The sequence below is a fragment of the Dama dama genome, chromosome X, assembly GCF_033118175.1.
Source record: "Dama dama isolate Ldn47 chromosome X, ASM3311817v1, whole genome shotgun sequence".
NCBI lineage: Eukaryota > Metazoa > Chordata > Mammalia > Artiodactyla > Cervidae > Dama > Dama dama.
Genome location: NC_083714.1, coordinates 133843038 through 133859732, shown reverse-complemented (window position 1 = coordinate 133859732; position 16695 = coordinate 133843038). Strand labels below are relative to the sequence as shown.

Genomic DNA, 16695 nt, shown 5'->3' with positions numbered 1-16695 from the left:
CCATGAGTAAAACTCTTTCCACTTGGTGACCTGTCTGGGTTCTCCCTATAAGAAAGGAGGCTGATTTATCTTCCTCATGTATATACCGGGACTTAGACACTGGATTTGACAATCTCTCCCTCTAGAGTCACCAAGCTAGATGCACTAGCAAGTGTATTATTCAGCTGAAGCAGAGACTCTGTCATCCAGCTGGTTGCAACTCTTCACAGGAAGAAGCAACTGAAGACCCTGAGGACTTCCTCAAACATGGCATCTTTTCTACTGCTAAGGAGAAAAGCTGCCAGCCAGAGGCTGAGGTCTTCCAGACTGATGAAATACTCAATCTCTTACTTTAATCCTTACCTCACATTGAGTACTGCTTTGATATTATACCTCATATCAGGGTTCTATTGCACAGAGCCCTTTTCTTCTGAAGGAGACTGCTGAAATAGTGGCTATCATTTTCAGTTCTCCTAAAGAAACAAAAGAGACCCAAGGAATCTGTTGGGAGACTCCATGGGTCTCTAGTGCTCTGCACGCCTCCTGAGCTTCTGTTTCAAGGCAAACTCCCTGGAAAGATAGGGACAGGGCCTCCCTAAGGGGCAGAGAGCCAATGTGTTTGCTGTCCAGGATAACAAGATAATGTCTCCTCCAAGGCAAAGGCTGGGCAGGATTCCCTGCTGTCCTTAATGGGGCTTGGGTTCCTCAGCTGTGTCAGCAGCTCCCACCCTCAGAGGACTAGAGGTAATGTGTGTGTGTGTTAGTCACTCAGTTGTGTCTGACTACATGGCTGCAAGCTCACAGACTGGGGCCCACCAGCCTCCTCCATCCATGGAATTTCCCAGGCAAGAGTACTGGAGTGGGTTGCCATTCCCTTCTCCAGGGGATCTTCCCGACACAGGGATCAAACCCGGGTCTCCTACACTGCAGGTAGACTGTTTACTGTCTGACCCACTAGGGAAGACAGAGGTAACAGGAGCACAGGAACATGAAGCTCAGCCGCCTGCTGCACATGAGTAATAAGGGCTTTTGTCTCTGATCCAAGAGTGCCTTGTGACACACTAATCTGTTAGCTTGCAAGGAGGGAATGATAGCAGACCTTTTAGAGTTGGTGACAAAGAGTTCTGAGAAGGTACCCAGAAATCAAGCACTAAGCTTGGCAGGGTCTTTTGTGCCACCTCACCAGAGCCTACCACAAAAGGGTGAAACAAATGACCTCTGTGAGGCCCTCCATGTTCAAACCATTTACTTCTTTGCATTCCCTTTTCTTTCTGAAGCTCGTCCACATTACAATTTGGTCTTGAAAATAACAAAATGAAAACTGTTGAAGCACATTCCAAACCCATGCTTACTCTGCTTAACTAAGGACTGCTCACCTGTGCCTCCACCTGGGGGATCTAGAGCGTGACCGTGCCATCCTTTGACACGTGAGCCACTATCCTCTTTTTACGCTGCAAAGAAACACAGGATTAGCAAGTTTGTAGAAAGGGCCTGTAACCTGCTCCAAAAACAGTGAATGCCACTGACAAAAAGGAACTTAAGCCCTCTGTGCCTCAGTTTCCTTACAGGACCCACCTTATTGGAATATTGTAAACATAAAATCAATTAGATCAAAGGTAAGAAAGTTTTTTCTGTAAAAGACCAGAGCATAACTATTTCAGATTTTGCAGTTCATATAAGGTTTCCATCATATTATCTTCTTCAAAAAAATTAAAAAAAAAAAATAAAATCATTTGTAGCTCAAGGACCACACAAAAATAGGCCCCAAAGGCCAAATGCATTGTAGTTTGATGATCCCTGAGTTAAATCATGAAAAAAAGCTCAGCATACTGGCACATAGCAACTGCTAAATAAGTGTTTCAAAAAGAGGGAACACTCCCCCAGAATTCCTCTGAGCACAACCACCACTACTCCTCCCCACCTTTCACCATTGGTTATGTACATAAAACTGCAGTTACATTCATACAATCACAGTCAAAATATTTAGGAATACTTGATGATATATCCACTTTTAAAATTGTTAGATAATAAGAATTACAATGCCTAATTATCATACTCAATTATCACCTAACTTCCACCAGATACATATACCAAAACTTAAGGATGATTATAGACATTTAGTTTGCTTCTGTTTTCTGAAACAAATAATGTCAAATAAGTTAATCTTAGAAAACATATAAACTAGGTTTTTAAAATATATTTCAGTCTTTGAAAGAAACTGGTAGACTTAGGAACTGAATTTTTATAAAAAGCACATTTGGGTATAATCTTTTTTTTTTTTTTTTAACCTAGCATATTTATTTATTTATTTTCTTTCTTTTTTTTTTTTTTTTATTAGTTGGAGGCTAATTACTTCACAACATTTCAGTGGGTTTTGTCATACATTGATATGAATCAGCCATGGATTTACATGTATTTCCCATCCCAATCCCCGCTCCCACCTCCCTCTCCACCCGATTCCTCTGGGTCTTCCCAGTGCACCAGGCCCAAGCACTTGTCTCATGCATCCCACCTGGGCTGGTGATCTGTTTCACCATAGATAGTATACATGCTGTTCTTTTGAAATATCCCACCCTCACATTCTCCCACAGAGTTCAAAAGTCTGTTCTGTATTTCTGTGTCTCTTTTTCTGTTTTGCATATAGGGTTATCGTTACCATCTTTCTAAATTCCATATATATGTGTTAGTATGCTGTAATGTTCTTTATCTTTCTGGCTTACTTCACCCTGTATAAGGGGCTCCAGCTTCATCCATCTCATTAGGACTGGTTCAAATGAATTCTTTTTAATGGCTGAGTAATATTCCATGGTGTATATGTACCACAGCTTCCTTATCCATTCATCTGCTGATGGGCATCTAGGTTGCTTCCATGTCCTGGCTATTATAAACAGTGCTGCGATGAACATTGGGGTGCACGTGTCTCTTTCAGATCTGGTTTCCTCAGTGTGTATGCCCAGAAGTGGGATTGCTGGGTCATATGGCAGTTCTATTTCCAGTTTTTTAAGAAATCTCCACACTGTTTTCCATAGCAGCTGTACTAGTTTGCATTCTCACCAACAGTGTAATAGGGTTCCCTTTTCTCCATACCCTCTACCTCTTTAACAAGTGGTGCTGGGAAAACTGGTCAACCACTTGTAAAAGAATGAAACTAGAACACTTTCTAACACCATACACAAAAATAAACTCAAAATGGATTAAAGATCTAAATGTAAGACCAGAAACTATAAAACTCCTAGAGGAGAACATAGGCAAAAACACTCTCCGACATAAATCACAGCAAGATCCTCTATGACCCACCTCCCAGAATACTGGAAATAAAAGCAAAACTAAACAAATGGGACCTAATGAAACTTAAAAGCTTTTGCACTACAAAGGAAACTATAAGTAAGGTGAAAAGACAGCCCTCAGATTGGGAGAAAATAATAGCAAATGAAGAAACAGACAAAGGATTAATCTCAAAAATATACAAGCAACTCCTGCAGCTCTATTCCAGAAAAATAAATGACCCAATCAAAAAATGGGCCAAAGAACTAAACAGACATTTCTCCAAAGAAGACATACAGATGGCTAACAAACACATGAAAAGATGCTCAACATCACTCATTATTAGAGAAATGCAAATCAAAACCACAATGAGGTACCATTACACGCCAGTCAGGATGGCTGCTATCCAAAAGACTACAAGTAATCTTTTATATTAGTTGTTTTTAGCACAAGTCGCTCAGTCGTGTCCGACTCTGCGACCCCATGGACTATACAGTCCATGGACTCCTCCAGGCCAGAATACTGGAAGCCGTTCCCTTCTCCATTTCAGTAATCTTCCTCAGTTCTGATACTATAGTTAAGTAGTTCCCAACTAACTGGACCCAACCCCCTGATGGCTTTTAAAATTATTGCCATGGGTCCATGAATAATACACACAGTTACCAAAAACAGACTACAGAATGAATAAGGGTATGTCTCACATATTAGAACCTCTATTTTGCAAATTTCTGAAGATACTATAGCCACTGTTAAAATATAAATGATTTCTTGTCAGTATGAAGTTTTATCACTAATATAAAAAGTACAACCATAACTATGTGAACATAGGTTTGAAAATGGAGTTCTCATAGTCAAACATTTGCAAACTATTGCTATAATAAATTTCAGAAGAAAGTAAAAGCACGTAAGGTCAAAGGACTTGAACCAGATCACTCACCAGAATCACATTCAATTCAATTCAGTTATATACTGGTTCTTTAAAAAAAAATTGAGGCTAGGAAAAATTAGTTCAGATGTACTATGAAATTAAGACACTAAAGCAGAAAGTGTTTTCTTCTGAAAGTGAAGTTTCTCAGTTGTGTCTAACTCTTTGTGACCCCATGGACTGTAGCCTACCAGGCTCCTCTATCCATGGGATTTTCCAGGCAAGGGTACTGGAGTGGGTTGTCATTTCCTTCTCCAGGGGATCTTCCCAACCCAGGGATTGAACCAGGGTCTCCCACATTGCAGGCAGACGCTTTACCATCTGAGCCACCAGGGAAGCCCAGTCTTTTCTTAGTAACTAAAAATATAAAAATGGGGGGGGGGATAGGGGAAGGGACAGTTAAGGAGTTTGGGATGGGCATGCACACGATGCTTATATTTAAAATGGATAAACAACAATGACCTATGATATAGTACATGAAACTCTGCTCAATGTTATGTGGCAGCCTGGATGGGAGGGGAGTTTAGGGGAGAATGGATACATGTATATGTATGGCCGAGTCCCTTCACTGATCACCTGAAACTATCAGAACATTGTTTGTTAATCAGCTTTGCGTGAGTGATTAGTTGCTTTAGCCATGTCCAACTCTTTGCGACCCTATGGACTGTAGCCCACTGGGCTCTGTCCATGGGATTTTCCCAGCAAGAATATTGGAGTGGGTTGCCATGTCCTCCTCCAAGAGGTCTTCCCAACCCAGGGATTGAACCTGTGTCTTCTGTGTCTCCTGCATTGTAAGCGGATTCTTTACCACTGGGCCACCAGGGAAGGCCCTAATCAGCTATAACACAATACAAAATAAAAAGGTTAACAAAAGAAAATATATATATATATATAAATGTATTCATTTAACAAATGTCACTGAGTACATATTATTTGCCAGGCAGTGTTCAAGGAAGAGCGCAGTGAAGAGAAACAGAAAAAAGTTCCTGCCCTCTTGGAGCTTACAATCTACTGAGGGAACTTATAATTTAATTAAAGAAGTTTTGGGTACATACTTATTAAATTGAACAAAAATAATAAAGCCTAAAGGTTGTACGGGAGACACCAAACACAGTTGATTGTGATGAAAAAATATAATTTTCCCAGAGAGTAATTTTTTAATCCATTTTATTTTTTGTAAAACATTTATTGAGATACAATTCACATATCATACAACTGACCTATTTAAAGTGTACAGTTCAGTGTTTTTCAGTATATTCACAGGGATTTGTAACCACCACCACAATCTAATTTTAGAATATGTGATTCTTTGTGATTGGCGTCTGTCCTTTAGCATAATGTTTTCAAGGTTTTACTATTATCAGTACTTCATCCTTTCATGGTTGAATACTATCCCACTTTATGGGTATACCACATCTTGTGATTCACTTACCTCTCAATGGATATTTGGGTTGTTTCTATTTTGGGGGCTATTATGAATAATGCTACCATGAACATTTGCATACAAGTTTGTGTAGACACAGTTTTTCAATTCTCTTGGGCATAAATCTAGGAGTGGAACTCCTGAGTCATACACTCACTCAATGTTTAACTTCTTGGGAGACTGCCAAAGTTTTCCAAAGCAGCTACATCATTTTACATTCCCACCAGCAATGTATGAAGGTTCCAATTTTTCCACATCATCATTGACATTTGTTATGGTCTGTCTCTTCCACTATCCTAGGGAGGGTGAAATGGTACCTCACTGTGGTTTTGATTTGCATTTCCCTAATGATGGGTAACCTCAAAATATGTAAGAAATTATGAAACTAATCATGCCTACTTTCCTTTAATCTAATAATTTCAGTCTAAATGTGTTATTCTAAGATAATAATTTAAAAGAAAAAAGCAGCTATATATACTAAGATGTTTATATCAGCTTAATTTAAAATAGGAAAGAAAAAAATCCACTCAAACTAACTATAATGCAAATGCCCAACAGTCAATAAAAGATTAAACAAATTTGAAATACATATATCTAGTCACTCCCTACCTTTCTCCTAGCCTTGTATGTCTTTTCCTTCACATATCTTATTAGTTCACCACAGCAAATGACTTGCTTTTCCCTGATCAGGCCATTTTGTTCATACCACACAGATGGCTTTCACTCACTCTGCCTGACAAATCCCTATTCTTTCAGGACTCTTTGACCATCAACTCCCTGAAACTCTTTCCCTGACTTTCTTTTTTTCCCCCTGAGTTCCTTTCTTTTTGGGAATTCTGAGTTTATTCTACAATTCTGTCAATACATTGTGATTATTTAATATAACTATTTATCTCAATAGGCAAAAGACTCCAAACAGCACATCACAGAACACAAAACTCAAATGACCTATGGACATCTGAGATGTTCAACCTCAATAGTAACTGAGTAAATACCAATTCAGATCATAACCATTCCACACCTGTCAGAATGACCACAAAAAAATAGAAGTTGCATATTTTACAGTGTTGGTGAGGTTGTGGAACGATAGAGACTGTTGTACACTGCTAAGCAGGTATACGACCTGCTTATAACCAGTTTGGAAGGGGTTGGCAGTACCCGTTAAACTTGAACGTGCTGATATTCCATGAACTAGCAATTTCACTCAGGGATAGAGCTTAGAACAGTGGTTCTCCAACTTTAGTGCGAGGAAGAGTTACCTGAAAGACACAATACAAAATGCTGAGCCCTCCTCTGGGATGGGCCCTATTTCTAGCAAGTTCCCAGGTGATGGAGATTCTGCTGGTCCCGGGACTATAAAACTACTGGTTTACTCAAAATGGATGAAAGATCTAAATGTAAGACCAGGAACTATAAAACTCTTAGATGAAAACATAGGCAGAACACTCTTTGACATAAATCACAGCAAAATCCTCTATGACCTACCCCCCAGAGTGCTGCTGCTGCTGCTGCTAAGTCGCTTCAGTTGTGTCCGACTCTGTGCAACCCCATAGATGGCAGCCCACCAGGCTCCCCCCTCCCTGGGATTCTTCAGGCAAGAACACTGGCACGGGTTGCCATTTCCTTCTCCAATGCATCAAAGTGAAAAGTGAAAGTGAAGTCGCTCAGTCATGTCTGACTCTTTGTGACCCCATGGACTGCAGCCCACCAGGCTCCTCCGTCCATGGGATTTTCTAGGCAAGACTACTGGAGTGGGTTGCCATTGCCTTCTCCAACTCCCCAGAGTAATGGAAACAAAAAACAAAAATAAACAAATGGGACCTAATTAAACTTCAAAGCTTTTGCACAACAAAGGAAATTATAAGCAAAGTGAAAATGGGAGAAATGGGAGAAAATGGGAGAAAGTGGGAGAAATGGGAGAAAATGATAGCAAATGAAGCAACTGACCAAGAATTAATCTCCAAAATATGCTGGGCATACCACATACTCTCTGACATAAATCACAGCAAGATCCTCTATGACCCACCCCCCCAGAGTAATGGAAACAAAAACAAAAATAAACAAATGGGACCTAATTTAAACTTCAAAGCTTCTGCACAATGAAGGAAACTATAAACAAGGTAAAAAGGCAACCTTCAGAATGGGAGAAAATAATAGCAAATGGAGCAACTGACTAAGAATTAATCTCCAAAATATACAAGCAATTCATGCAGCTCAATACCAGAAAAATAAACGACACAAAAAGTGGGCCAAAGAACTAAACAGACATTTCTCCAAAGAAGACTTACAGATGGCTAACAAACACATGAAAAGATGCTCAACATTACTCATTATTAGAGAAATGCAAATCAACACCACAATGAAGTACCATCTCACACTGGTCAGAATGGCCACCATCACAAAGTATACAAACAATAAATGCTGGAGAGGGTGTGGAGGAAAGGGAACTATCTTACACTGCTGGTGGGAATGCAAACTGGTACAGCCACTATGGAGGACAGTGTGCAGAGTCCTTAAAAAACTGGAAACAGAACTGCCATACGACCCAGCAATCCCACTGCTGGGCATACACACTGAGGAAACCAGCATTGAAAGAGACACATGTACCCCAATGTTCATTGCAGCATGGTTTACAATAGCTAGGATATGGAAGCAACCTAGATGTTCATCGGCAGATGAATGGATAAGGAAGTTGTGGTATATACACACAATGGAATATTACTCAGCTATAAAAAAAGAACACATTTGAGTCAGTTCTAATGAGGTGGATGAAACAGTGAAGTAAATCAGAGAACCACCAATACAGTATATTAATGCATACATGTGGAATTTAGAAAGAGAGTAACGATGATCCTATATGCAAGGCAGAAAAAGAGACACAGATGTAAAGAACAGACTTTTGGAATATGTGGGAGAAGGCGAGGGTGGGATGATTTGAGAGAATAGCACTGAAACATGTATATTACCACATGCAAAATAGATGACCAATGCAAGTTTGATGCATGAAGCAGGGCACTCAAAGCTGGTGCTCTAGGACAACCCAGAGGGATGGGGTGGGGAGTGAGGTGGGAGGAGGGTTCAGGATGGGGAGACACATGTGCACCTGTGGATGATTCATGTCAATGTATGGCAAAACCCACAATATTGTAAAGGAATTATCCTCCAATTAAATTCATTAATAAAAAAAGAAAAACTACTGGCTTAAATGGAAAGGTATAGGTCACTTGAGAGAAAATGTTTACAAGTGAGATTTACTGGTTATATGATAAAAAGAAGTATTACTTCGAATATTTTCCTCTGCCAATATGAAAATTAGCTTTATTAAAATTCAAACTATTCACTTAAAATTAGTGAATTTTACTGCATATAAGTTATACCTCAAAGTTGCACACACACAAAAAAGCTTTGGGGTGATGAAAGTGCTGTAAGATTAGACCAGATATTATGGAGATGATTGCACACTTCTGCTAACTATCACTATCAAAAACCATTGAACTGTACATTTTAAACCTGTAACATATATCTCAATAAAGGTTTTTTTAAGGTAACCTTGTTTGCATTTGCTTTTTTGGGTTCATCAGCTAGTAATGATTAGTAATGGCTCAGGGACTTAGTGCATAAGAGAAGAGAGTTCATTTAAACTCTAGAGCTAAGACGGTTTTTACATTTTTAAAGCACTGTTTAGAAAGAAGAATAATATGCAACAGAGACTGTGTATGTGGCCCACAGTCTAAAATATTTACTATCTGCTGCTGAGCGCAACTGCTCAGTCGTGTCTGACTCTTTGCAACCCCATGGACTGTAGCCCACCAGGCTCCTCTGTTCATGGGGATTCTCCAGGCAAGAATTTACTATCTGGTCTTTTACAAAAAACACTGCCAATCCCTGAATGAAACTGGGTAGGGCAGCAGGTCCTTGCATGCTCCATTGAGCTTCCCAAGCAGCTCAGAGATAAAGAATCCACCTGCCAATGCAGGAGACATGGGTTTGATCCCTGGGTTGGGAATATCCCCTGGAGAAGGAAATGGCAATCCCCTCCAGTATTTTTTTTAAATCAAGTCATGAAAAGACATGAAGAAATCTTTTTTTAAATTATTTTCCTGAAGTATACTTGTTTTACAATGTTGTGTTTAATTTCTGCTGTACAGCAAAATGACTCAGTTATACACACATATTCTTTTTCACATTTTTCCTGTATAGTTTATCACATGTTATTGAATATAATTCCCTGTGCTATACAGTAGGACTTTCTTGTTTATCCATTCTGTATAGGATAGTTTGCATGTGCTGGTCCCAAACTCCCAGTCCATTCCTCCCCCATGCAATCCAGTATTCTTGCCAGGGAAACCTCATAGACAGAGGTTGCAAAGAGTTGGACACAATTTAGTGACTAAACAAAACACTTGTGACTAGCAAAGGACAGAACTGGAGAGGAGAAAAAGAAAAAGAAACACCAGCAGGGTTTGTGACTGGAGAGAAGGCGGTATCAATAACAAAAGAGAAATTCATTTATACTGTTCCTTCAGAGTAAACTGTTTAAGGGCAGTGAATGAATCTGTGTGCCCTTGAACTTAGAAAGATGACTGGACAACAGGGGTGTCCACTCCCAAGAGGATGTTGAAGGGGATGCTGGTGCCAAACAAAGCCATTCCTACCAGGCCAGCACTGGACACATCCCCTCACCTGCCTGAAAGGCCCGGCTCCAGGAGTTCTCTCCTTCCACAGCATCACTTCCCTTCCCTATTAGGTCCCTCCCGTCACCATACAACCTCTCTCTCCATTTACAAACAAAATTCTCAAAGGGTTGCCTGTATACCACAACCATTCTCTCACATTCTTCTCCTCCCATTCTACTTGTCCCCTCACCAATCTACCTTTCCACTCCACCAAACTGCTCCAGTCAAGATCACTAACAAAATCCATGCTAAATCCAATGGCTCTTTTCCCTCTTTTTCCTGGATCTACCTGCAGCACCAGATGGTTAATCACGCCTTCCTCCCAGAAACATTTTCTGCACCTGGATTCCAGAATACTACACTTTCCTGGTTTTCCTCATACCTCTAACAATGCTTTGTCTTCTTTACTGGTTTTTCCTTATCTCACCATCCTGATCCCTAAATAGTGAAGCCAGTCTTCCTCTAAACAATGACTTCGGTCTTTGACTTTTCATTGTCTACACTCTCTTCCCAGTCTGCACTTTTCTTCAATCTCACGGCTTTAAATACTCTCTATATACTAACAACCCCAAGTTGACATCTCCAGCCCTCACCTATCCTCTCTGTTGCAGCCTTCCACATCCAACAGACTGTTGGACACTGTAAACATGTCCAAGAGCAAACTCCACATCTTCTTCCAAAATCTGCTCCTCTCAAGGTCTGCCCCACCTCAATAAATGGCAACTCCATCCCTAAGAGTTTTCAACAAAGAGGAAACATAACTGTCCAATAAACATACAAAAAGATACCCAACACTACCTACTCATGAAGATAAAATTAAAACAACAGGGTACCATTTCATACTCATTAGATCTGAAAAACTTTTAATCTGATGATCCCCATATGTTTACAAGAAAGCAGGAAAAGACAATTTCTCAACTGAGGAAAATTTGTCCTCCAAAAAACATGAAGCAGAAGCAAACCCTAACTTTATACACCAAACAGAATATATCCCAAAGCATTTAGGAATGTATATTTTAAAAACTCACCTTGAATCAGAAATTTAAAAACTAAGAACAGAAACATATCAAAAAACAGAGTGATATGACTGAAAAAAATTAACTGAACTAAACGGAAAGAATGGGAGAAAAAGACTAATAAATTATCTCAGAAGTGAAAGTTGCTCAGTTGTGTCTGACCCTTTGCAACTCCATCGACTATACAGTCCATGAAATTCTCCAGGCCAGAATACTGGAGTGGGTAGCCGTTCCCTTCTCCAGGGGATCTTCCCAACCCAGGGATGGAACCCAGGTCTCCTGCATTGTAGGTGTATTCTTTACCAGCTAAGCCACAAGGGAAGCCCAAAAATTATCTCAGAAGGAAAGAATAAATTACCAGGTGCCCCAGGGAAAATAAATGAAATGTTTCAGTCACTTTGGCAAACAGCCTGGCAGTTTCTTAAAAAATTAAACATAGCAGTTACCATATGACCCAGCAATTCTAATTCTAGGTATATACTCAAAATAAATAAAAACCATGCATCCACATAAAAATTTATACACAAATGCTTATAACAGCGTTATTCACAATAGCCAAAATGCAGAAACAACTCAAATGTTCATTGAGAGATGAATGAATAAACAAAATGTGGCATCCCCATACAATGGAATATTATCCGGCCATAAAAAGGAACGAGGTACTGACATACAGTCAGACAGGGATGAATCTTGAAATCATTATGCTAAGGGAAAGAAGCCAGTCACAAAAGACTACATATTACAAGATTCATTTATATGAAAGTTCCAGAATAGGCAAATTCATAGAAACAGAAAGTAGACTGGAAGTTGCCTGGGTGTGGTAGGGGGAGGGGAGGCACTGGGGGAAATGGGCACAGGGTTTCTTTTTGGTGTAATGAATATGTTTTAAAACTAGACTGTGATGATGGTTACACAACTCTGTGAATATGTATATACACTGAATATATTTAAAAAAACACTGAACTGAATGGGTGAATTGTGTGGCATATTAATTATAACTCGGTAAAGCTGTTACAAAAAAACTACAACAACTGACAACGATTCCATACTAAATGTGAACTCAGCATCTACAAATGCAAAAAAACTGACCAGGAAAGCCTTTGTAACAAAGATGCCACACTGCCAGCAAAGAACCAGGTCAACTCAGAACCCACAAAACAAGAGCGCAATCAGCAGATCAGAGGAAGTCAGACCTCAAAAGAACAGGTCACAGTTTATTCTCCTAGCCACAATGGTTGGGTGCTGTCACCAGTTCCCAGTAAGGAGGAGCTGGAAGTGGATATAGAACCTCACTGTTGCCTATTATTATTCTACTCTGATTTAATGGACACAGCTGTATCTCTCTCACACACAAAAAAGGTTAAATAAATAGGGGAGTGGGTTTCTCAGGTGGCGCTAGTGGTAAAGAACACACCTGCCAATGCAGGAGACATAAGAGATGTGGGTTAGATCCTGGGTTGGGAAGATCCCCTGGAGGAGGGTATGGTAACCTACTCCAGTATTCCTGCCTGGAGAATCCCATGGATAGAGGAGCGTGGAGGGCTACAGTCCATGGGGTTGCAAAGAGTCAGATACAACTGAAGCAACTTAGCACACAAATGGGGAGCAAAGGCATAAGTACGAAGGTTAACCATTAGACAAAAATAAAAACCTTCCTCTTTTTAAAACAGAAGAGCAAAAACTACACATCACAGCATAAAGAAATACCAAGTATAACAAAATACACAGGATTATAAAATATTATGATAGACCAAACATATCAGTCCTAACAGTAAATGTGATGGGCTTAACTCACCTACTAAAATAAACAGGTTGAATCTGGCTCACAAAATAAGTATTTGTATAAAATACACATCTAAAACAAAGTAATCGTGAAAGGTTAAAAATAAAAGGATGGCCAAGTTATACAAGGCAAATGCAAACAAAAAGAGAGCAGGGGTGGGAAATCTGGAATCAGGCAAAGCAGAATTCAAGTCCCAAAGCATTCATCATGTCAAAGAAAGACGCTTTAATGTTAAAAGTCACAATCCTCGATGAAGACAGAACAAATAGAAATACACATATTTACAACAAGTAACACTGCAACCACCTTCATGAAACAAAAACTACAATAGATGCAAGGAGACATAGAAACACTAATAATAGGAGACTTTCATATAACACGCTTAGTGGTATTAAGACAAAAATGAGATAGAAGATCTAAACAGCAAAATCAACAGGGTATATCTTAAGCATATTCATCAAACTCTACATTCTGATACTAGACAATATTCTTCTGAAGTTTCTACATCACATTCACCAAAAATAAGCATACATTAGGTCACAAAGAACACATCAGTTAGCTGCACATAATAGAAACATTACAAATAAAACTTTCTGATCATAATGCAATAAAACTAGTTTACTAATAAAAACAAAAAACAAATTTCACCTAGAAATTTTAAAACCTCTTATTAAACAACTCCTGGATACTCTAACATAGATCTTTAAAGAAATAATGACAATAAAAGCTCTACATATCAGATTCTATGGGATGCATTTAAAGTAGTCGTCAAAGAAAAATTCATTGCACTAAATGAATTTATCAATAAAAATGAAAGAATAAAAGTAAACAAATTTATTTTGAAGGTAAAAAAAGGAACTAAAAAGCAGCAAAGTAAACCAAAAGAAAGCACAAGGAAGGAAATAAAGATAAAAGTAGAGGAAGAGAAAAGTAGATCTAAGTAATAAATCAGAATTCTGTAGTTTTGGGAAAAATTAAAATGGATAAACCACTAAATAATAACTTGACTAGGAAAAAAGAGAGATAGTACAAATACACAAAATAAAAAAGAGCAAAGGGGAAATAACCAATGAAATAGAAGAAAAATTTTAAATCATGAGATTATGTTATAGCCCTCTATCCAATAAATTTGAAAGCCTTGATGAAACGGATAATTTTCTAGAAAAACCGATTATTACTAAAATTGACCACATTAAAAAGCTTGAACAGACCAGTTTCCATAGAAGAAACAGAGAAAGTTATTATTAAAACATGACATGAAAAAGCAGCAGGCCCAGATTGTTTCACAGGGGAATTCTACCAAATCTTCAAACATCAGATTGCCTCAATGCTCTATAAATTATTCCAGAGCTGGTATATCGGGATAAGGATCAAGCCCACAGGAACATTAACCTTTTGAGGAGATGAACCAGCCAAGACTGAGAACGAACATCCTCTGAGGAAGGCAGGAACCCTGGAGCATAGAAGGATGTTTCAATAAAGGAGACTTTCATGGCAAAAGCTATATAGAGACCCAATAATAGGAATGAAAAGTGTGAATTCACGGCTTGAGGAAGGTAAGGAGACTGAGGAAGCCAATTACTAACAACATTTTCTAACAGTCTGTCTGGCAGGGGAGGAGAGAAGCTGGGTTGCAGTCGAGGGATAAGGGTCTAGGCAGGAGGTTTTAAAATGGGAGCAACTTGAGCAGGTTTATTATTGATAAGGAAAAATTATGTGCACGGCACTGGGGACAAAATGTAGAACGACAGTCATAGTAGAAATTTGTCTAGGCCCAATTAGTTCAGTGTTTCCTTTGATTCCTTACTATCAACTCCAAATAATGTAGTCAATTTCTCTCAATATTCCACATTTATATATTACCTTCTTCAAATGTCCACACTGAATTTTTATCAGCAGTCACATTTTATGTTAATTTGGCAAACATTACTCACTGCTAGCAACTGCTAGGGGCAAATCATACAAAGTCAGAAGAGACCCAGTTTCTTTACTGCAGAAGCTCAGTCTTCACTGGATAAGAAGGATCACAAAAGTACCAGTACTTCCTAGTTCACTAAGTTGTTTTGCAAACACTATCTCATTTAATCCTCATAAGCCTTTGAGGAAGCCAGAATTACCTCCATTTCACAGATGAAGAAACCAAGCCTCAGAAAAGTTAGCCAACCTGCCCCAAGAGAAAGATGAAAAATGAGAATCCAGGGTCTCAGACTCCAACATTAACACTTCCCCGCCTTGCAATTCCTACCTTCGGAAAGATGACTCTGAAGTGACTGCCTGGTCAGCAGAATTGGACTTTAGCACACTTGAGAATAGTTGACATCCTGCATCACATCTAAAATTGCCGTCTAAATTTGGAAAGCAGCTTTTATATCCTCTAGCTGCCTGGATATTCTGTAACCTGTAGGGCACAAAGACTATGTTTTATTCATCATGATCTCAAGGACTGTGTTTTATTTAGCTTTTTATCTGTCCCCCTCAGCTTTATATATAGTGCTTTTAATTATTTTCTCCTTCAACATTAGCGGATTCAATCATTCATTTAGTTTCATAACTCTGGTATCATTTTCAATATAATCTAGGGCATCAGCGTAAAACCTCAAATTTAAAAGGTGAAGGAGTGGAGGCAAAGGGTATCACAGAACAGTTTTCTGAATTCAGAAATTAACATTAGAAAATCAATATGCTCATGTGCTCTGACAGTTTTATAATATGGTAAAAATTAGCAACGAGACAAAGTATGTTTAAATGTACTTTCAAAAAAATTGTACTTTCATTTGACCCTTAAAATCACCCTGCAAGAAATGCAAGGTAAAGGCACTATAACCTCCAATCAGAGTTGAGCAAACTGTCCATGTTCAAGATACTCAGATATACTGGAATTCGAGTAAGTCCTGACTTCAAATCTGTTCACTTTATTTTTTTTGTTCACTTTATAATGCCTTTGCCTCACCAAGATAACCCTTCTTTAGGAAACTAGTGAAGGTAAAAGATGAGAAACAGAATTGCCATCAACCAATAAGCAGCGTGGGGGGCGGGTGCGAAGAATGTCATCAACAAATAAGCGGCATGGGGGATGTGGGCGGGGCGGGAAGAAGAGGACATCTACAGAAGGCTGCCTGTTCTTGATTGCAGAACATAAATGGCCCTAAAGGGTTCCTATAGAAATCCTTTAACTGTTGCCTTTTGTTAGGGTGGGGAAAAGGACACTCACATATTGTTGGTGGGAGTGCAAAATAGCACATCCTTTCCAGAGGGAAATTCACATTAAAAAAAAAAAACACACCAACAATTCTATCACTTAGGAATGTACACTAAAACAGTAATCATGGATGTGCAGATTCTACATTTCTCCAACGAAGTGTTTAAGCAGTGACAAACTGGGAATAACCAACTAAGTAAATTACTGCAGCCGAATAACAGCATGCTATGTAGTCAGGAAACAAAAAAACTGGTTATCAAAAGAGAATCTACTTCATAATTCATACATTCATCTCTGCAAAAAAAAAATACAGACGGAAGGTGTATCCCCAGCGTAAACATTCACAACGGTTATTTGAACGGTGAAAGAGGAGTTATCTTCCTCACCGTGGTTCTGTATATTTTAGAAATTGTATATATAAATATATTAT

The 16695-nt window shown here is 38.9% G+C and overlaps 1 protein-coding gene across 4 annotated transcripts in view; it reads right to left on the bottom strand.

Annotated features, from left to right (window-relative positions):
* The window catches only part of BCLAF3 (BCLAF1 and THRAP3 family member 3), a 52634-nt gene that overhangs the window by 34835 nt on the left and 1104 nt on the right, over nt 1–16695 (bottom strand). For all 4 annotated transcript variants that reach the window (XR_009692042.1, XM_061137251.1, XM_061137253.1 and 1 more), the window contains 2 exons: nt 15312–15464; nt 1356–1430 (listed from right to left, as the gene is read on the bottom strand). Coding sequence is in view for 3 of the 4 variants with exons in the window: in XM_061137251.1 (XP_060993234.1) it covers nt 1356–1396 (41 nt within the window). In the remaining variant the exon portion in view is untranslated. Of the gene's footprint in view, nt 1–1355; nt 1431–15311; nt 15465–16695 lie in introns of those variants that run through there.